General features: G+C 36.5%; 1 protein-coding gene across 1 annotated transcript; it reads right to left on the bottom strand.

The window, feature by feature from the left end:
- Positions 1–115: 115 nt before the first annotated feature.
- LOC141899869 (rho GTPase-activating protein 100F-like) lies at positions 116–22122 on the bottom strand. The gene is made up of 6 exons (XM_074786461.1): positions 21929–22122; positions 19695–21096; positions 14761–15885; positions 6278–6435; positions 4150–4360; positions 116–4007 (listed from the first exon to the last, which is right to left on the bottom strand). The coding sequence occupies exons 2-6, from the start codon at positions 21070–21072 to the stop codon at positions 3328–3330; spliced, it is 3552 nt and encodes a 1183-aa protein (XP_074642562.1). The 5' UTR covers positions 21073–21096; positions 21929–22122; the 3' UTR covers positions 116–3327.
- Between the last annotated feature and the right edge of the window lie 233 nt (positions 22123–22355).

Raw genomic sequence — 22355 nt, 5'->3', positions numbered from 1 at the left:
TCCCGATGTTATGATTTCCTAGCCAGGAAACCTCATTGATTTATTCTTGAACAATTGAGTCAGAGCACTAATTCAACGACACCAGATAAAAAATTAAACACATCCAAATTTCCACCACTGAGAATATTCTTTATTTTCAATTTTTGCTAGAACAAATTTCGATTACTATTTTTGAGGAATGCATAACATATACACACAAATAGGCTCATTCACTCAGGAGCAATAAAATATTTAGCTATTTTTTCATATTTTCATTAACAATTAAAATAATAAAGTTTTTACAGCTAATGCAGAGTTAACATATCTTCACTATAATTTCACCATAAACCAGTTAACTAGTAATAACTATACCATAATTCATACATTCCCAGAAAAAATCATGTATACTGAGAGTGTAGGGAAATAAGGCTACAACCTTTAATATTCAACAGCATTATCAAGTTACCTATAAATAATTATTTAAAACAGAATTTCTACAAAATTCTACTAATGCCGCTTCTGTAGATAAAACTTTTAATATTAGAACCTCCACTAATGAACCTGCGTGGAAATTGGTCTGGTTCAAATCCCATTTTTCATTGAAATGTCTACATAAGAGTTGGATTCCACTGAAGTTAATGTAACATTCTACCCAAGTACACGTTAGTGATGATCATGAAATAGAAGATTTTCACTAGGCTGCTATAAATAAAATGATTTATAACGTAGCACCAAAAAAATACATGTAAATGTAAAACTACACTTATGATTGATTCATGTATATTCCATATATGCATGGGATATTGATACTCATTTGATAAAATGTAAACAACAGAAAACAATGATAAAAGTGTAATGAAATTCATTATAACTTGACTAGAAAGATAAAACTGAACAACAAAAGCAAAGATCAATTTTCAAGCACCGGGGTAAAATATCTTTGAAAAAAGACTATGCTAAAATTTCTGTTTGAAAATGCAACAACAACCCCAGGAATATTAACGTACAGTAGAGGCCAATCTACACAAGAAAATCCTGCATTTTGCATCTACATGAGAAAACAATCCATAAAGTGCCGCATTTATTGTAGTAACCTTTCTAAAAGCTGGCTCCTTTGGGGCAAATTCATGACTAGGCCCCAAAAGGTTGCTCTTAACAAAAAAACTTGTGTTTATGAGCCTTCATAGAAAAAGCGGTTCCATCATGTTTCATATTCATCATTATCACACTGGTTCTGTCTTCTAAGCAGTAGTGCATCCTAGTTATAGGCAATCAGTCCTCCAGCAATCACCAGGTTCACTATTTACATGTCAGCAATTTATCAAGTTGATCATGAAGATGCACAGTTCTAAATACAGACCTGGAGAAAGACAGCTCCAAAAAAGCCAGCTTTTTTACATATGTAGATTGGCCTTAAGATACATCTACCTATCATGCCTTTCTAGAGAAATGGTCTTTATTTCCCAAAAAAATTATGTTATTACCACATCATAATGCCCGACTAATCAGAAATTCTGTCCAATGGCAGTGGAGAATAATCCTGTCCACATATATCATTGGTCTACAGTTACAGTCTAATAACGGAAAACCTAGTTTCTGTCAATGTGTTATACATATTTACATGACATTGGCATGATAAAATTTCTCTAGAGCAAAAACATTAGATATCATAACAACTATTTTTCATAAATTTAGATTTTACAATCAAATATTGTACATTTATTACATAGCAAAAGTAAATACGTGAGATCATTTTTCAGGAGACATATACAAAAATACAAAGTAAGTTTCAATCCTAAAATTAAAAACTTAAGATTTAACTGAATTTTTAGAATGAAGAAAATTTGTCAATTTGCTAATGAGTCCATTCGATGTACTGCCCAATAACACTGACTCTCTTAATAAATCATCCAATGGATCAAAATTATGTCCAGAATGAATTAAACATTATTCTAATATCTTTCTAACATTAAGTGATGTTCCAATAGATGTCAGCAGTGTGCGACATGCCACTCAGTGATTACATTTGCCTCATTAGAATGATAGTGGGGATGAATATAAGCCTAGTGCTAGAATAAACCAAGGGTAAAGAAAGTACTAAAAAATCTCATGTAGAAGCGAATTGACGGCCACAGAAAGGTCTGCCATACGAAATCAATTACTTATTACATACAAATATTTTGAAAGCTCAAACAAATAGCTGCATAAATTTTTGTATCCTTCTTTATGTCATACCACATTTAAGAGGGCAAAAACCAATTGACCACAATGTATATTGAGTCACTTCAATTATGCGATGAAAAATATTAGTCAGAAACTTTTAAGTGAAGGAGTGGTGTTGACGGGTACAAGAATGTATGGGTATGTGTGAGCTTTGATCACGCTTTCAGACTGAACACCATTAGCACAATCCCACTAAAGACTCTGGTCCTCAGAGAATGCAGCAATAAGCCAGAGCTGATACAGATCACTGTCACTGAATTATGAGACTTTCCCCTTTTCTAGAATACAGCATAAAACTAACCACACTCGTTTTAGCTCAAGTAGTTTGGATAAAGTTTACAGGACTTGATCATTATCAAAAACCTCTAATTATTATATAAATGATTTGCCGATCATAAATCTTGCAACTGCAGTACACAATAATAGACTACATCAAAACTTTCAAGAAATTTCTTAGAAATTATAATCAAAGAAAGAAATACATTCTCCCTCTGACTGTTATGTTGTTGACACATGAAACATGATATAACATGTTTATTATAGCATGTTTTAAGATGTTGCAATCATGGATCCCTGAGTTGAGTCAAATTCCCGATGGTTTTTATTACTGACTTCAGGTATAAAAACATGCATCACACTAATATTTCCCTTTTAATTCAAGACATTTTCAAAACCTAAGTTCACTTATTGCCATGAAAGTATGTGAAATACAAAACATTGCGCACGCACACACACACACACAAATGTACTGTATGTACAAATTCTTGTCAATATATAATCTAACAATGATCGATAACGTGATATGTTCCTAACCTATAACAATATCATACAACCAAAAGTAAACAAGCATTTATGGTCTAAAAAGCTCCCAGATAGAAATAAATGTAGTGATTTTCATCCATAGGGACAGTGTTGTGGTAACGCATTAATGCAGCAACACATTGTTATTGAATTAAATAAAATTCTTAGTCATCCCAAAAATTCGAAATCAATAGAAATTGGATATGAAAAATAACCTGTGATCATTCAAGTTGATTTCGTAGAGACTAAATACAATCAGCTTGATCAACTGAAAAATTAACGACAATGGTTGAGATAAGAAAATACTAAAATGAAGAAAACCTATCAGGATAGCTTTTGATCACGAAATTTGAATTCCGACGATGGCTGCCTATAGTGAGATGGTTTTGGCGGTGGCTTTGGTGGTACTTTTGGTTTACCTTCATCTTGCTTTGTTTTTCGGGACTCGAAATCCTGTTTATGTTTCAGTTCGGCAAATAAGTCTTTCTGCTTCGACCGCAAGTCCTTTTCAGTAGTAGAAGCTGATGACGAAACAGATGCTCCGCCACCATCTGGACATCCTCGCTGCTCAACAGCATCTGGTGGTTTACTGCGACGTACCTCGGCGTAAGATGGCTCATGAGAGCTTGATCGCCTGTCGTCATATGTCTTTTCTCTAGTCCGTGATTCGCGGTCATAATCATGTCGTTGCAAGCTACGATCTCGACGATCTGACTGTTTTTGATCTATATCTAGTCTTCCTTTCATCTGTTCATGTCGCAATCTCAATTCTCGTTCCATGTACAACCGTTCAGACTCCTCAACGCTTCGATGTTTCGGTTCGGCATATATTGCATCACCGGATTTACTGTGTGATGGACCTGTGCTGGTAGAGCTCAATTCTTTTTTCGGCAAACGCGGGGAAATCTTTGGTGAACCACTAGTTTGTGAATGTTTTGGGGAACCAGATTTTTCAACTGCTCTTTCCATTGATTTACTGCGTTCAATTCGAGCATGCTGTGAATCTAGAAATGTAACAAAAAGAGTTCCACAATGGCCGCAATATATTTTGACAGAGGTTCCTATTATTTTCACCCTAAAATGCTAGACAAATGATAAAGCCAATAGACATAGATAGGTATCATTTACGCTGGATGAACTTATTACCTTTTCCTTCGGGCCAAATATCAAGCAAAAACTTAAGAGCCTGAATCTGTTTCCCAATGTCAAAAGGGGACTGAATATCTGTAGCACTTGTAGGAGCAGGACACATTAGCACAGGACCAAAACAGATTGCAAGGTTATGAGATGTCATCTTATTTACGTCACTTTTCATCATCACCCTTTTCAGATGATTTATCAACGTCACCATTGTATCCTAAAAATAAAAATTTAGATCAAAACATAACCTATCCTATGCATGTACTTCAATAATATCTTTGTTCAGAGATTCAGGCTAATACAATATTATTGCCTTCGTCTTAAATCAATATTTGCTTCAAAACCATCCTCACACAATACAATATCTTCTGTATTAACTACCTTTCGGAGTCAAATAACTTAACTGAATAAAAATCATGATCTGCACAGGCAATGTGAGGTTTGATTGTATATTGTAGGAGCGCATGTGCAAATAGTCAAGTATGCTTGTGCATATTTTATAAAGCAAAGTTTGGCAACACCTAACCCATATCTCACTTCAGGCTTTAAAAATTGTTGAATTCAAAGATTGATTCACTGTCTTTTTATGATGATTTTTATTCAAAGGTAGAATTAAATTAGCCCTTCCACTGGTTAATATAATCATCAATACATTGAACTTCCTTTGAATTAATCGACATCGACCTTTAGCGATTGTGATGTGAAAGAAATTCAACCATTTTCCAATAATTGTTTCGCAAAGCCGAGGGATCAACATGATCCATCCTGTAAAAAATCCTAATTGTGTTGCCCAGCTCAGAAGGTAATGACGGGGGTTGAAAGCGGTAAACGATGCAAAGTCAAAGAACATGAATCAATATTAAGGAAAGTACATATGAAAGGAAATCCGCAGAGGCGAGACACACACGTAGGTGATAATGCGATATTCAGGGCTCACTGACTATCGTTTTGTCAAAGAGAAAATCATTTGATGGGTATACAGTCAAATTTTACCTCATACCTGGTGCATCAGAAATCAAGAAATCAAAACGCCCAATTGGAATAGTCATGATTTTCTAAAGAGCCAAAAATAAATTTCTACAGAAATTTGATACGACGAGTCAAATATTCTCGTCAGTCAATCAGTATATGAAAGCATTGCACATTTTTGACCAGCCTTGAGGGAACAAAATATCTTTTATAATGATGGTTGTAAAAAATCGATAAGCATTCGCTGCAAATCATGGACATGTTGTCTAATTGGCCAATTTTCCCACGGTGATGACTAAAAAATATTGAGTTCGAATGAAAACTGCCTGAGATATGTTTTCTTGGCCAATCTGTCATCGCAACATCAGCATTTATGACTAAATTAGTTTTTTTCTAAACAGCAGTTGATAGTCAATAAGATTTATCTGTAGAGCACATAGCAATATATATGGATTGAATACTGCATTTAGCTTTGCTGTGTAGTGCCCAAAAAATAGAAATCAACAGATATAGAATGTACATAATGTACAAGTACAACCATTTGTTATGGGAAATGATAAGAAAGCTAATTGGAATTATTTGGAAGTTGCTGAAGACAACCATCTAACGAAAGCTGTAGAATATTTTCATTATTCTTTTTCTTAACATAATTTCGAATTTTAGCAAATATTAGATAGAAAACAGTTCAATCGTTCAAATCAGTTACATTATTATGATTCATGCACTAACACGCCGCATACATCAAATAAACCCCTGTACATAACCAGTTCGTTCACTGGATGGATGGAATTTTGCTTTCAGTCGCTAATTGAGAAAGCAAGAAATCAAGTGGATGTGAGAGATTCATTGATTCAAGAGCCAACTGGGACTGGCAATATAAAACAGTGTATTTAGCAAACAACTTCAAACTAGTCCCCAGATGATAGTCCCACTGTGTTTATTGAAAGCGTTTTCATTTCATTAGACAGTTGAAAATATAACGTGACTATCGTGATATGATGTTCAATAAACCGACGGCTTTGACGCGCAGAGCAAAAAGATGAGATACATCACATTTTTGGCTTCAGAGCTTTCTAAACGAACAATACAGGCTTCAGAATTAAACACTCCCTTCACTGTACAACAAGGTGCTGGTTTTAAAAATGACTCCATGAACACGTCGTACCTGGTTAACTTTAGGAAGACAGTCTATGAATCCTCCGATTAATTTTGAACAGCCAGCATCTTCAGTTGACCAAACTCTCATCGAGTCAAGCAGCATATCATACAATGTACTGGTAAATAGTGGTTCAGGAAGTTCTCGCAGAAAGTCTTTCAGCAATCCTAAAAAAGAGACAATAAAAACAATTTAATTTACTTACAAGATTCTAGATAATAGCGCTTTATCAGAGCTAATGGTACTGAAAAAGATGATAATTGAAATAGCTAATGGGATTAATGCATATACCTGTGCAAAAGATTTATAGATAAAGAGCAAATCATGTCACGGTTGAGATATTGATCGAAGGGAATGAATGGGTTTCATAGAACCACACGCAAGTTTAATGATAGGCGAGCGGATTGTAGCGTGAAAAAATGTTCCATTTCTAAATTCCATCGCAAAATATTTACTGAGTTACTAAACAAATGAGAACTACAGTAGCGATAGAAGGTTTCTGTCCATTCCCCTAACTCTCAGTTCCACATTGTGCGTGGAGAAAGTGCTCTAGTTTTATGATTTCTGAATGACAGCTATGGGAATTATTCTGTTAGAAAGTTAGTGCATCAATTTCTCCATGGTGTCTATTTTAGTGTTCGATTTACTTAATATATATGAATTGCATGACGGCTAGATGATTGCCTTAGCGTGCACTTTGAAGACATATTGAAGACATCTCACAAATACATCAAGAACTGCAGTCAAACAATTTAGCACGAAACACTTAAAAAATTACTGCACAAAGTTTGAAGTATTTTTTCTGGTATCCATATGAAAGATTTGATACAGAGGAATGCTTTTGCATATCCCTGAAGACCGACAAAAAAATCAATCCATCACTGGTGTCTTGTGAGAAAATGTGATGCTAACTCAACTTTCACCACATTAATAGGATGCCGACTATTTGCTAATGTTTCATTTGAGAATTTAGTACAAACAGTATGAGTACAGTATCAGTATCTCAACATAAAAATCTAGTAAAAACAACATATTTCTGCCGCTAATTTATCATAATTATTCAATTTAACATTTTTCTGTAATAGTTTTGGGATTGCTATGGATATGCCGGTAAAATATATGCTACACTCTGACTGTGTACATCCAGTCCCAGTCTTGAAATATGTATTAGCATAGATATCAAGGTTGTCCCATGAGCATTGGCAATAAGTATCGGAGCTAAAGGATTCTGCAAAATAATTTAGCGTCTAACATAATCCCCGGCCGCTCTGGCTGCAATAAGCCAAATTACATAAATATTTGATCAGTTGCAGCGCATTTCACTACGTCAAGCTTCACTATCAATCTATCTCAACATTTGTGAAATCCCTAGATACCTCGTCAATTGTTCAGCATATTGAAATAAATCAGTTTTTCAAAAATAAAATTCTGTTGAATTGCAGAATCGGATGTCACAATAGGAAAAAGATTGCTTTAAAAAATCAGATGTCAAAATAGGAAAAAGCTAAGCCATGACAATGATTAAGTGTTGTTTACTGGATATTTTAAGCAGAGATAAGTGACCAATGTGTGTGCCAATTACTTTCGAATGTCACGTAAAAAGGTATAAGAAACGAATCAATGTTCCATTACTACTGGCTCACAAAGTCGATAATGTTTCATTAGAAATCCATTTAGTAACATGATCCAGAACAGATACTGTCATGGACATCTAAAAGACAGAAGAGCTGAAAGAGTCAGTCATTTAGTATTACGCATTCTCGGAAATTAGGTGTGGTGGCCAATTGTCTATTGAAGTGCGAAATTCAAAAATTATGCAAAATTTTTTTCTAAATGAAACTTCATGCGAACAACATTAATATTCATATCAAAAATAATCAATAGCACATTCAATGGTCTGAACATATCACAGTAAAATAAAACTTCAATCAATACAGTCTTATTGACTGTTCTTTCAAAAAATATTACTCGCATGCTAAATAGCATCTTGCCAAACACTCTGTGACAAGATAGACTCATCAGTAGCGATCTGCATATCCCATTGTATGAGTGATAATCGCATTGACAAACTCGCCGAGATGTCACAGACTTTTCTTTCAATCGTGACAGGCAATCAGCCTTAAAATCTACGTACAAGAGTCAATACTTGGTTGACAGATTCACGTGTGTCCAATTTCAGCTGGACAGCGCAATAGATACACCTTTATCGTATCGTCAAGACTTGACAAGTAAAGGTTTCGCTTCCCATATTCATCAAGACCTCTGCATCAATCATGCATTAAACACTGATGATATGCTCACCTAATATCGTAGTTGTGAGCGCAGCTTTACTCTACTATTGCTGCCACGCGGAATAAGGGATTTATTGTTGCCATGGTGACAGATGTTGTTTCGTTCGTTCGCTATTATTCCAACAGGTCATGCTGGAGTGGTGAACTTGTAGCGCGTGATCTACCGGTCTACGCAACAATATCAACAAATCCGATCACTGACCAGGTGACAAGTGGATAATAAAAAAAACTCAGGACAACTCATAAGCCACTTTCTAGTATTTACTGTGGTTTTCCTTGCATTAACGGTGACGAATTAATGGGACTGGTTGATACCTCAATGTCTGTACAGCCACTTCATCTGAAAGTCATACGCGAATTGATGATGCAAACTGACTCTCGAAGTCGCTCATCTCGTAAAGATGCCAATGCGAATGGGCGTGAATGCACAAATAGATTATATCAGCGAAATTAATGCGAATAATAGAACGATGATCGTTCAATAGTTGATCCGAAGATGGAATTACACTAATGCAAAGTTTTAATCATTAATCGTGTGCACTTGACAGTGATTAAAGAAACGGCAGCTCACTTTTAATTCGATTTCATTAAGGCTGTTTGCGAAATCCGGCTTTACGGATTAATTGAATCGACAAATGTTGAGCTCGCTTGAAGAAACAAAAAACAATATAATACCGAGCAACATTTCAAGAAGTAAAATAAAAAACTGCTATAATCTCCGAAGTGAAAGCACAAGCTAGGCCACATTTGCTACGAGCTACATACACTCACTAATAGCCAAAAGGGGCTTTTTCCAACATGGTGAATGCTACTTGTGGCTTACTCATGCATGATAGGAAAAAAATGACAGACTCTGCGCATTAATGCGAATGTGGTCATTTCAGAGTGTTAATGTAAGGAAACTGTTGCCGAGTGAAAACTATAAGAGCGTAATGGACATTGGCAGCTTCTTGACTGATCGAGAACAATGGAAAGGTACCGATTCAAATGCACTAGAACATCACCCTAGTTGCTCGCCTGAAGCCTGACTGAAATGATAATCACTGAAATGGAATGCTACACACGTAAATCTCAAGCAATGGATATAAAGTCGATAACTGGCCTGATCGAGATGCTCGAGATCTACGATCTTTAGGTGTACATATCTTCCTACAGTCATTTCGTTATCATCAAAAATCTTATTGGTAATTTGATGTCGACTGATATTGGATGACAGCTGCCACAGAAGTTGATAATAAAAATGTTATATTGAATCAGTCAAACGCACGACATTTCTTGATGATCTGCAATTGGGTGACACTAGCCCAACAATGAAATTCATTTACGTTCATAGCACAGACTGTTTTAAATGTGATAGGATACTAATAATACGATTGCGACTACTAATGTGTTACTTAAATTGATCAGATCAGCTGAATTATATTTGACTTTTTTCACTTCCCTCAATGCTTGACACATGCCACAACAGTGATAGAAATCTTGTCTACCATTCCAGCGGCGGCATATTCCTTCTGGTATCCATAGTTCACTTATCCATCATAAGGTAAACTGTCAGATTAATCAAACACTTCACAATTGAAAAACATTCTTCGATAAGGATGAAAGTACTGAATATGACAGCAACTGCCTTCATGTTTCCTGACTACTAATCTATCATTTTCTATCATGTCAAACATTGATAACTGGCGCATGGTAATGAACAGTTAAATGTCTGTTGATAGTGTCAATGATGATCTGACTTTATGAGAAAGTTGAGTAAATCTAACAATTTGTACGACATCCATAGTTTCAAAGTCGGGAACAGATACTGGCTATCAGGGACATTAAGAATGAATAGTATGTAACATTGAATGATTCTAAAATCAATTCTCAATTCAAGAGGTACAACAACATAAAGATTGGGTTATCCTAGCGTTAATTCAAATTTCCTAACTCCACTATGTCAAGAATTAATTAATCATTAATCCATATATCATGCACTTCATGTGTTCAATGGCGCCTACCCGCTATATGGCTATCTTTATAGTTCCATTAGTTCCGTTACAAGGAGCACGTAAAACTGCATATTATCAACAATCATCTTAACATGAAATTCTGGGCGTTGGCAACATCATGAGATGAGTGAGTTCAACACAATGATGACAATTAATTTCAACTGTACAAAGTATTACATAATTCTTGGAAGAGAAATAGGTAATGATGAATTGTTCATAACACAGATAAAGTTCTGTATTTGTGACGAAACTTTGTTCTAGATGAAGTATCTATCATAGGACAGCTAATCAATGATAGGGGTTTCATAAACAATATAAAACTACTTGATGACAATTGATTTCCTCTTTCCAGAAGCAAACTACCATTTATTGTACATACAATATTGACAATTGGTTATAAGACCACCCGCAGACTGGGAAGGACTTATCCTGGGAATCTATCCACCTATAGAGAATTCCTCATAATCGGTACCACTGACGAAAATGGAACCTAAGTCCTCCCTAATGTCTGCATAGACGTACTAGATGGCATCAATACAAATATTGAAATAACTATGATTTGTGTAACAGAACAGAACAACCAGTAAGGACAACCAATAGGGACACTGTCTATCAGGATTCTGTTACATCATGTACAGTATGGTTATTAATTCTGGTTATGTCATTCACAGCACATCTCAATGACTGGAAATCTTCATTAAAAAAACCCACAATATGAAGAGGATTTTGATAGTTTGAGTATGCTATGAGCAATTTTTGAAAATGTATTTTGGGGAGAAGCCTAGATTGGAATTCACTGTGAAATCAAGAGTTTCTTTTTAGAATAACAGCCTACGCAATGATGTGGCCTTAAAATAAATGAGAGCGAGTGTAGATTAACTGATTAGAGAAATCAAAAATATGGTCAGTGAGGGAGAAAATAGTGGTTTGGCATTTACGAAATATTTTTGGTATTCTGGGTTTAACGTCTTCGTGGATAATGAATGTATTGGGAGGATATCTCAATTTCAGATATCTCCCTTATTCAGTTAATCGAGTAGTACATATACAATGATCAGTACAGGTATGATATCTAACTTCGACATTGTTCATCATGGGATGAGTCACCCAAGTGTCAGGTACATCATCTGCCTACAGCTATGAATTCTGGAATGATACAAGTCTCTCCTCATCAAACCACCAGAATACTACTGACAGCGTTGTTGAATCTAACCAGAACATGTTCCTCTCCATTAGTAGCAGAATTGGCAAGTGTATTTGAATCCCCACAAAGTGCGACATTTGTCCTTGTATGGCGCACAACAGGTTCAAGCTCCCTCACGTAATACTTGGAGCCACTCAGACTCTGGTAAAATGAATTTCAAGATCAGCTTATTTCCACTTCTAGTTATTACTGTTTTGAAGTTTGGAATTAGCATCAAAGGAGTACCATAAATTAATATAAAATCTGTCAGAAATATCCTGATTACAAACGCAGTGACAACAAGTTTAAGATCAAAACCTAAAACATCAATGGAAATCAACATCAGCTTTGCGCATAAGCTGTCTTAAAACTAAATGAAACATAAAAAGCTGCAAAAGGAAATTCCTCGCTGTTTCATGTCAGAACAAATCAATTTTGCCAAATGAAAGTAGTGGAGAATTGATGATATAGCGTTGAAGCAATTGACATGCATATCAAAATTGTCTCTGTTGCAGACACTAATTGTTTTATGAATCAATTAACTTCTGCCGCATAAAATATTCATTCATCTTATAAATCCGGCTCATTTACTCGTAAATCAAACCACTTTGTTATTCGATGCAATGCAAATAAAATTTCATTATCACATTAACAATATCTATTTAATAATTTAAATAATTACATGAAGTGAAATGGTTGTCACTGATTACGGAAACATATCATGGCAAGTTTTTGAAGTCCTTTATCCAGGAGCTTATTGACCAATCTGATGTACTCTACAATAAGCTAGGCCGGATTAATATCATCCGGTAACATATGAAAATTAGGTCAATATCATATCCCATCTGCCATGGACTAATTAATCGGTTCCATAATGGTAAACATCGCTGTTTATAACCATTATCAAAGCATAAATCTCTGAGCATCTTTCAAACAGCATCTAATCAATCATATGATTCTTGCAACATAACATTAGTTACAGTAAGTAGAGCGTACAAGCAAACTGGCAATCCCGCTATCTGAAAATGGCATAGTAGACTGACGGGCCAGAAGGCAGTCCCTATCACGTCACACCAGATGGCATGTGACAGAGATACCGAGAAAATGCACTTAGATATATCATTTCATGGTGAAGATTAAAGATACGTTTCTCACGGAACAGCAGCGGGGTGGATGATCCAGCCACGCTTACTCTAAAAGCCACCAGATGACAGATGCTGATATAATCGTTGTAAGACAGTCATCAGTTAAAAGCGAGAGTATCCACTAATGGAGATTTATCTAAATTGAATCAAACACAGATTCCAGGTGACAATGATCAAATCACACAAAATGTGCACCTTGAATGGGTATAGTAAAACACTGGTTTATATACTATAAAACGATAATGCGCTTCAAAAGATAGGTGCCTCGATATGATATTCACATCATAGATTAGTAGGCTTTCAACATACCTGTACGTTTAAGTACATAGGCGGATATAAACTTCATAATGATGAAAAATGAGCGTTCATATACCTGCCCCTTTATATCCTTCTAAATTGCATCGGCTTAAAAAATTCCTTTACAAAATCCAGCACCATCAATCAAATAGCTCAGATCTAATAGAATAAATTACGCCATGCGCTCCGACAATATTCACTTTTACACGGGAAGAATTCAATGCGTTGTAATTCAAAGTCTGCATTGAATGACAGCATCGATATTGCCACAGGAGTGAAGAGTTCTATCGAACAATTCACTACATATGATGACTATTTTTACGTTTTCAAAACAACTGTTAACCTAGAGTTTTGCGTTCGCTTTGTTGAACACATGTTTATCCCCCCAGACATCCTCAAAATAACCTCACAAGCCCGCGTCCAGCATCAACATTAGTTTTTGTTTCAGATTGCTACTAGTAATTTGGCTTCTCTGTGGTTATTCCCTGTACATTAATTGATTCGCAAGAAAAATAATTAATAAATTCACAAGATATCATTGCAATTATATGAAATAAATTGTCAGTTATAGACTTTAAGTGCACATTTTTGGAATCAAAGGCGGCCCACCAGTCAGGCATCTTGGATGTTATCATGGTAAAACAAACTTTTTGTGCACATGGCCAAAACCACAATATCCCTCATGCCCACTTTGTTCAGGGGATATAACAATTTAAAAGAAAAAATAAAATGTACGCCTATATGAGTATTACGATGAACTAATATGTCTGATCTTGGCTGGACACAACATCAAGTTTGGCCAATATATAATTAATGTTCCTTTTGGGCAACATTATTAATGACAAGCTTATATTCTATCAGATGACGGATCAGTATTACAGAATTCAAACAAAAAAGAACAGTCTTACCATGCAATGATTGATTATCACACACAATAATATAGTCTGAGCGACTATATTATTGTGTGTGATAATCATGTAAAATGGGAAATTGATGTTCAATGAAACTATACAAAACCTTACATATATATATATATATATATATATATATATATATATATATATACAAAACAAATCTATTTGAACCAATCACACTGGAATCCAGTTTGGCAGGTATAGTTATTTGCCCAATGGTGGCGAAAGTAATAAAAGCTAACTATTAGTCTGTATATATCATCTCTAGCTGCTATCGTGAAATAAAAACCAAACGCATTTAGAGAAATAGGCCTACTTAAAAAGCAAGCCCTTCGGACACATTTCTCATTGAACTACAGTGAAATCTTGAATATCTTGAAAGCAAAGCTAATATCTTCAGGAAGGTCCTATCTGTAGGCTTGTCAGTGAAAATGTTATTGATGATACTAGATTCGCTAAGCCGATACAAAATCTATACATCTTCAAGGCATCAAGCGACACACTACAATTAAGTATCAGGTAGTAAGGAAACACGAATTTCTAATTACACCGAGTCCTGTTAAATACAGGAGATAATTACAAGAGCATTACTGATCCATCCAGAATTTCCATCTCAACTGCCTGAAATGAGGATTTCGAAAGGATTTGCACAGCTAGTGCGTACATACCTGTTATTACGTTAATATCAGAGACACTGATTGGTGATAAGTCCACACTCCTTGTATTCCTCTCAAATTCATCTTTAAGTTGAGCCTTACGTTTAGCAGAACCGCACAATCGGTAAATTCCGATTACATCCAAACCACGCCGGTCAATTTCGTCGATGCATTTCTTGACAATTATTGGTATTCTGAGACCAGATTTTTCTCGCCGCACGACAACTTCGAGATCAACGCCAAACAAAGCAGTTTTATGTAATGAGGGTATACGCTGTAAAAGTTCAGCAGGTTCTTTATATGCAAGTTCTAAATACAAAATACCTTTTGGCTCTAATCTAAGTGCAAGCTTGTGGTTCTTGCCACACTGCAGTAAAAAAGGTAGATTAATCACACCATAAAAACACAGTTTATGACGATTGTTGGGGTCCCAGTTATATATAAGAAAAACTAACTCCTTTGAATTATCGAGATCGAGATCAAAAGGTTCATCCCAGTCGAAGGTGACAGCACCAGTTCTGATCATTGTACGCGCTTTATTTACGGTGTCGATTTCGACAATGCAGTACAGATCACGTAACATTGTACTGGATGATTTCAGACCGTGTCCAGAGAGAATATAAACGGACAACAATCCATCGACGCCTTTCGTTTTGTCATCGTGATGATGTTTGGTACGTCGCTCCGTCCTGTAAGTCACGTGCTCCTCGGTTTTCACTTGGACCGGTTTCCGTGTTAAATGCAAATCCCGCATACGGGTTAAATACTGAGGAAGACCTTTCGATGATGGTTCAGGCTCTTGCGGTTTCACTTTCGGTGTTGTTGTGCTGCTATAGGATCTGCTGATTTTTGGAGTGCGGCCATATATCGGCTGGTTAGCTAGCTGGGCAGGCGGTCGATATTCCTGAGGATTATCACTTACGCTACTTGGATGGTCAACAGGTTCACCAGGATGATGCAGTAGCGATGAATCGGCACTCCACTGTCGGACGATTTTCGGGTGTTCGTTCTGATGGGATAATGATTTCCTCTGCATACCAGGTGATGCCTTAAGATGGGCCCATGATGAGTATTCTTCTGATGTATAACATTCCTTCTTAACAGTATCACCAACTTTGATAGGATATGAATATATATCTGAAAGACAAAATTGTGAAAAAGTTAAAACTTTATCCACGGTATCAGTTTCACCATAAACGCTTTCTAAAATGAAGCAAAATCTATAACATGATGGTCATCAAAAGACATTTAAACTTGGAATGCATCCCATTTAGAGGATTGATTTTTGTCGCATATTCCATTTCTAATATCATTCTTGACAGCATATGGAGTGAGAGTACATTTTTTAATTAGAGAAATCATCAATCTGACGTCTCAAGTACAGACAGCTACAGCTATTGACTTGTTGTATATGGAAATCATTTCATCAAACAAGTGCAATTAATAGTTTTTAGACTCAGCTATATTAACATCAGGAGGGACGCAGCGTGTCATCTATTTGATATAACGCAAGAAGATTTGCTGAACGACATCCACTGTTTATGCCTCAAAACATCATGTAATTGGCAGGTGGCAAGATCAGGTGCAGTACAGGGAATTCATATCTCATAACAACCATCAACCAACTAAATACACCAAGCAATTCGCATAGCGCGACAAATGCACAATATCAACGTTGACTGCTGACAAAAATGCTCTGAATTCATTTGAACAATACTAAACATTTTGGGGGTTTGACCCCTAAATGACTTTCCCCTGACCCCAGAGGTCAAATGTTTGGTGGGGAAACAAGTTTTTTCTGAAAGTCTATCCCTTGATACACATAAACACCACCCAGAGGTATTTTCTAGGCACTTTTTTGACTGACTATACTGATAATTTCTGGGCATAAGAATCCTGTATGGATCGTCTCTACATCATATCAGACTAACTGATAAATGTAACAGTTAATGACTAGCCTATACATCGAAATGATTTCAAATTGCATCAAACTCATCTAATGATTAAGTAAGGGACAAAACTGAGACTGATGTTTAATGAATGCAGGTACGGTGGGTTGCAACGCTGGAAATTCGGATTGCTGTCTTTAAAATCACTGCAATTAAGAAGCAATCCGTGATCTGACTGTGACACTGTGACACTGGTACGCGTACCTAACCTAATAGTGACACCCCACATAGCCTACAACGAGGTGCATGTATCCATATACGAAAACTATGTCGTCATAAACTGTACATAACAGATCGAACATTTATTTCAGATTACATATTAAGTGCGTTCCACTCTCCATCATCAGCATCCAGAAATCAATGATTTCCATATACAGCATACACATATTAACGTAATATTACAACTGGTGGTACTCATCATTGTACCTGGTGTATGTACGCTCCTATAATTAATAACTACAAAAAGTGATTCATATCAATCGATTTGCACAATACATACACCACCCACTACTACATATGTGACCCCTAGACTATTCCTAGCTGATATAGGCCTAGTTGTAGGAAGCATTTATCAATTTTGATCCAAAAGTGAATAAACATCTAAAACAATCCCACTTTGAAACTTGAGAGATATATAACAATAAGTCAAGGCGTGTCAACTTTATTTAGAGTCCAAGGCCATTTTAAATCTCAGAATGCATGGAACCTGTATATATTTAAATATCAATTGATCTAAAATCAATGTCGCTGATGTGTATCGATCTACGGATCAATACGAGCCTGTGGGTAGCTTTATTAATTACAATCTATCATTAACATAATAACAATATCATGAATGACATTTATTTCGTATCATCCTAATCGATGTACCGGTATCATACATGTTTCAAATACAATACATCAATGGATAGTTTTTGTGAAATTAGCCGAATAGACTCAGATACAGCACTATACCCCACATGATGTAATTAGTATATACTACACTCATGTTCATCATTTCCCATAGTTACGTATAATCAATTTCCATTCCGAGTCGTTGGATGTATTTATAAGCTTTTATTTAGATGGACTCCCCAATATTGATCAACCAGTGTGAGGGTGAATTCCTCCGTAAGCCATATCATCTTGCCAGCGCTAGTATAAACCGACCCACAGCTATTAGTGCCATGATCCGTGTCCGCAATCAAATATTGATTTGTTATCATCGGTATTTAGTCTGCAATCCAATGGTTATACAGAGGAATTAACCAAATTTTCAGCTCAAGCTTAGCAGGACTCAGGGCGGGAGAAAAAATGAGAAGTGATTACATGATTACATGAGTTGATCTGTGCATTATAATTTTGGATTAAATCTATTATTTTGGTACCTCAAGCTTTATGTAGTAATACTATATAGTAGATAACACGGGACACTTCGGCCCAGGCCAAATTGGCACGGATCAGGCTCGAGCCAAATTTAGCCTGTGCCGAATTAGAAAGGCCGAATTAGAAAGCGCGTTCACACACAAACCACTCACTTGATATTAAACAATGCTTAAACGAAGGAAGAGTCATTTCTGGAACCAGTTGCAATTGAAACATAGTCATATGTCTACTTATGTCCCGTGCTAAAATTTGGCTTGGGCCTGGTCCAACATTTTGTTCAGGCCAAATTTGGCCGGGGCAAATAGGCATGGACCCAAAACGCTTATATGATCACGGCTTATATTAGCTAATAATTGAAGCATTATTGGCTCTGTTGAATGAGGTACTTAAATATGTGAAGGTAACTATTTCTGGATCCACCTTGACCGTACAGGTAGACTTACTTTTTCTCAAAGAATCCATTTAAAGATTGTCCGACACAGTTCAAAATCTCAGATACACAGCAAATGTCCTGTTTATTGATTAATTTCTTGATAAGTGGGAAGAGCAAAGTAAATTCCCAGTCATTCAATTTTTTCATTTATCAGGGGATATTATCAAAATGAATTAGCTGAACTAGACCAGAGATTGATTAACTTTATACAAGCAAATATAATATATAACATGTCTAATATAGGCCTATCTAACGCATACTTGAAACCTACCCATATATTTGGATTAACTAACACAATGATTAACCAGGATTTGAGTGAGCCATTAAAAACCAGCAAATCGGTGATAAATGTGACAAGAACGCACATCTTAATGAACTAAGATAGCGCCGTTAATTCAGACTTGAGGACATTATATAGGTTTAGTTTAGAGCATCAATTCTTCATCGAGACAAATACAAAACCCTGAATGCACATAATGAATGAGAGAATCATTGTGATTTGATAGATTGCTGGAGATGAAATACCCAGTTTGCATTGTATCATCACCGAGCAATTATTACGATGTTCTAGGAGACCTGACAGTGGTTCAATAAACTGACTCGTGTTTCATTGAAACAATACACTAACTACGTAACTTCGATAAATCCATAATTCTAAATGTACCAAAAGCTTTTTACAAAAAAACCTCAGTTCATCATTTATTCTTTTATGTCGGCGTGCTTTCCCGCAACATAGGTTTTACGTAGGCGCACCTGAAGAATAGTAGAGACAGACATTCTACTCTTATCAGAAATCATTTGATTTCTGAGTACATTTTAGAAATTTCTAGTAGGCCTAGTCAATGGTTTAAAGGCCAATGGGTGCTTAAAGCGCTAAATTCTTCAAAGAAATTTGCATAGTGTCATCTAAACCACTTTTCGATTTGTAGATACATTAGGACTACATGATTTAGAACGAGGTATAACAGCATGTCTTCCAAAAATTTGAGAAGTTCATGTCCCCGTTAGTTTTATCAATGTTCTTTTTTCCTAAAAAGCCATGAGATTAGTCAGAAAGTCTACAAGTCACGCATATGCATTACGATACGCATGTTTGATCCCTATAACTTGATAGTGCTAATTGGAAGAGGTCACAAAATTTCAGGTAAAGTTATAGACCTAATTGAATGCATGCGCTATACGGCTATCTAAAGTCTTACCTTGAGCAGTATTTTTTTCAGTTGTTATTAGTTCTTCCTCCAAATCATGAGACAGCGTATCAAATTTTCTCAGCCAATGACGAATTTCATCATTACTCTCACCGCCATCCATTCGCGGTAGAGAATTGCTCCTCCCCTCTGCATCGACAGCGCTGATACTCGATACATAACCTGCTTCAGAATCAGATAGGGCAGTCACAGAACCTAGTTTCTTACTGCCATAGGTATCCAGATCAGAGTTATATTTCTCAGGAGAGACCGGTTTGTACTTTGATTGCTTAACACGTGCTACATCAGAAAGTCGAGATGCGTATCCGTAAGAATCCTCATCATCAGTAACAACTTGCCGCAGATCTTGGTGTTTCGCGGCGTAAATACCCTGTCCATCGTGGATCCTTCGTTCTGCATATGTTCGCACCTCCGAATCAGACGAATAATCTCTTTTTAGATTTATTTCGACGTAATCTTTCGCATAGCGAGATCGTGAACGAGATGGTCGAGGGCTATAATCGATATAGGACTGACCAGGTCCAAACTGCGTTCCATAATCAGCTGAACTCTTGGTCTGTATCGCTTTCGACGATGGACTTAAATCCACCGTACCATCAACTGGTATGTCAGTTCCATAGAGCTCAGCCCTTCGTAAATAACTAGGAAATCCCCTCGCGCGAGAAGTTCCATAAATTCCAGCAGAATCATACTGAACCGACGTATCTCTAGTCAATTCACCAGGGCAACGTTCGGTGATCTCGAGCGCGGTCGCAGATGATGAACGACCCTTTTTAACGATGACTACGGGAGGTTCGTCTTGATCAAGAGTGGATAAACTAGGACAGGAGGCATTTTTTGTCGATGATCGGCGAGTTCGGATTTTCAGTATTAGTTTTTTTGGTATAGACATCAATATCACAACATCATCTAAACTCACATTACCAACATCGACCGTATTTACAGACAGAATTTCATCACCTATTCGAAGTAAACCATTATTCTCGACGACACTACCAGTTGCTATACGCGATATAAAAACGCCATCGAACTTATCAATGCCATTCCCTTCGCGAATATAAAAACCCAAAGTCTGTCCAGGCCGTTTTAATATTTCGACTGTCTGAATAATAGTGTCTTCATCAATGACTTCCATGTTTTTGATACCCATCTCGAGAACACTACCTCTTCGAGATTTACAACACGTGTAGCTTTGATTATTATAAGTGGATTGTAGTGTAGATTGATGGGTTTGGGTTTCACTGTCTACTCTGACCACCCTTCTGCGTATATCATGGTCTGAGGAGCTTTCAGTTCGACCCTTTCCTCGTTCAATGGTCTGTTTGCGCTGGTCCTTCCAACTGCCAGCCCTGCCTCGGCCATGCGACATCTGCACAAATGTGTTTGTTTAAACCTGCAAAACGTATAATAAAAATTTTACCAGTAAGCCCTTATCAATTCTTTGTTAGGTACTAGCCTATGGCACACCAAAATGGATGATATTTCAAGAAGATTTTCGGTATCCCTGTGTGTTGGTGTTTTGGCACCTACATTTTGCATGCTGGAGAAATTTTTACGTCACTATCCAAGACATCCATAATAACTTCAATCTGAATGTACATGTATTGGCCTATAGTGGCCTAATATATGGATGCACTAGAAGAGTCAAATGATTTTTTTAAGTAAATGTTATTTTCGCACCCTCTATAGGCTATATATATAGCCTAATTAGACTAATAAAAATAACAATAATATCATCAGAATTAGTGTTAGGTGAAGATAGGACAAGGATTTATTTAAGGCTGAAAAGATGATAAAGGTTGTTTTATGGGCTAAAATTAAGTTTAGTACTAAAAGGCGCCTTAGTTTAAGCATGTGACTCAGTGGTTTGAGACTGCTGGTCTAGTGGGATGACATTACGCTAAAAATATGCTACCTTTGGTTAAAATACTGAATTTCTGGGCCTGAATTTTCTGCTCTATTTTCTCTATTGCCTCATACTTTTTTTTAGTCATGCACCTCAGTGGAGCAAAACTACATAGGCCGGGCAGTCTGAATCAGAGTAATCGCTTGAATTAACTAGAATAATCCTGGCAAAATAAAAATAACCATAGCAAAACACATTTCAACAATACAAATGAAAATGTTGTCAATAAATGAAGTACTTTCTCACTACTACTACCACTGGACTGGAGTCGGAGTTAGAGTGAGACGAAGTGAGAATCATTTTGAAGATTTTAGCCTACCTCTTCTTTTTGTTGGCCGTGGAGTATCCGCAATTCCATGCCGTCACAATCGCCAATTGAGGCGCCCCTGTGGTCCTTTGAAAAAATCCGATTATCATATTCCCGATAAGACCGCATAACCGGGCATGGTGCAGTGAACAGCATCAACAGCAGCCACAACAACATCTCATTCCGCGTTTGACAGGTCAATAGCTTCCGGGTTTATATTGTGTCGCCATCTATCAATCGCAAGCTCAAGCACGTAATCCTCGCCTGCCACTATAGCCTTGCCGCTCAACCTGCTGTGGACTCGTAGCCGCGCGGGCCGGATAGGTTAAAAACAAGTCTTTTTATGTGACTAAATGCAAGAGAGACTTTCAATAGCATTATCAACACAGTTTTTCGAAGGGGTAGACTTAAAAATTCATTTCTTACTATTCAAAACTAG

The sequence above is a fragment of the Tubulanus polymorphus genome, chromosome 2, assembly GCF_964204645.1.
Source record: "Tubulanus polymorphus chromosome 2, tnTubPoly1.2, whole genome shotgun sequence".
Classification (NCBI taxonomy): domain Eukaryota; kingdom Metazoa; phylum Nemertea; class Palaeonemertea; order Tubulaniformes; family Tubulanidae; genus Tubulanus; species Tubulanus polymorphus.
Note: the sequence above shows the minus strand (reverse complement) of the source record. Positions and strands in the feature narration are given on the sequence as shown.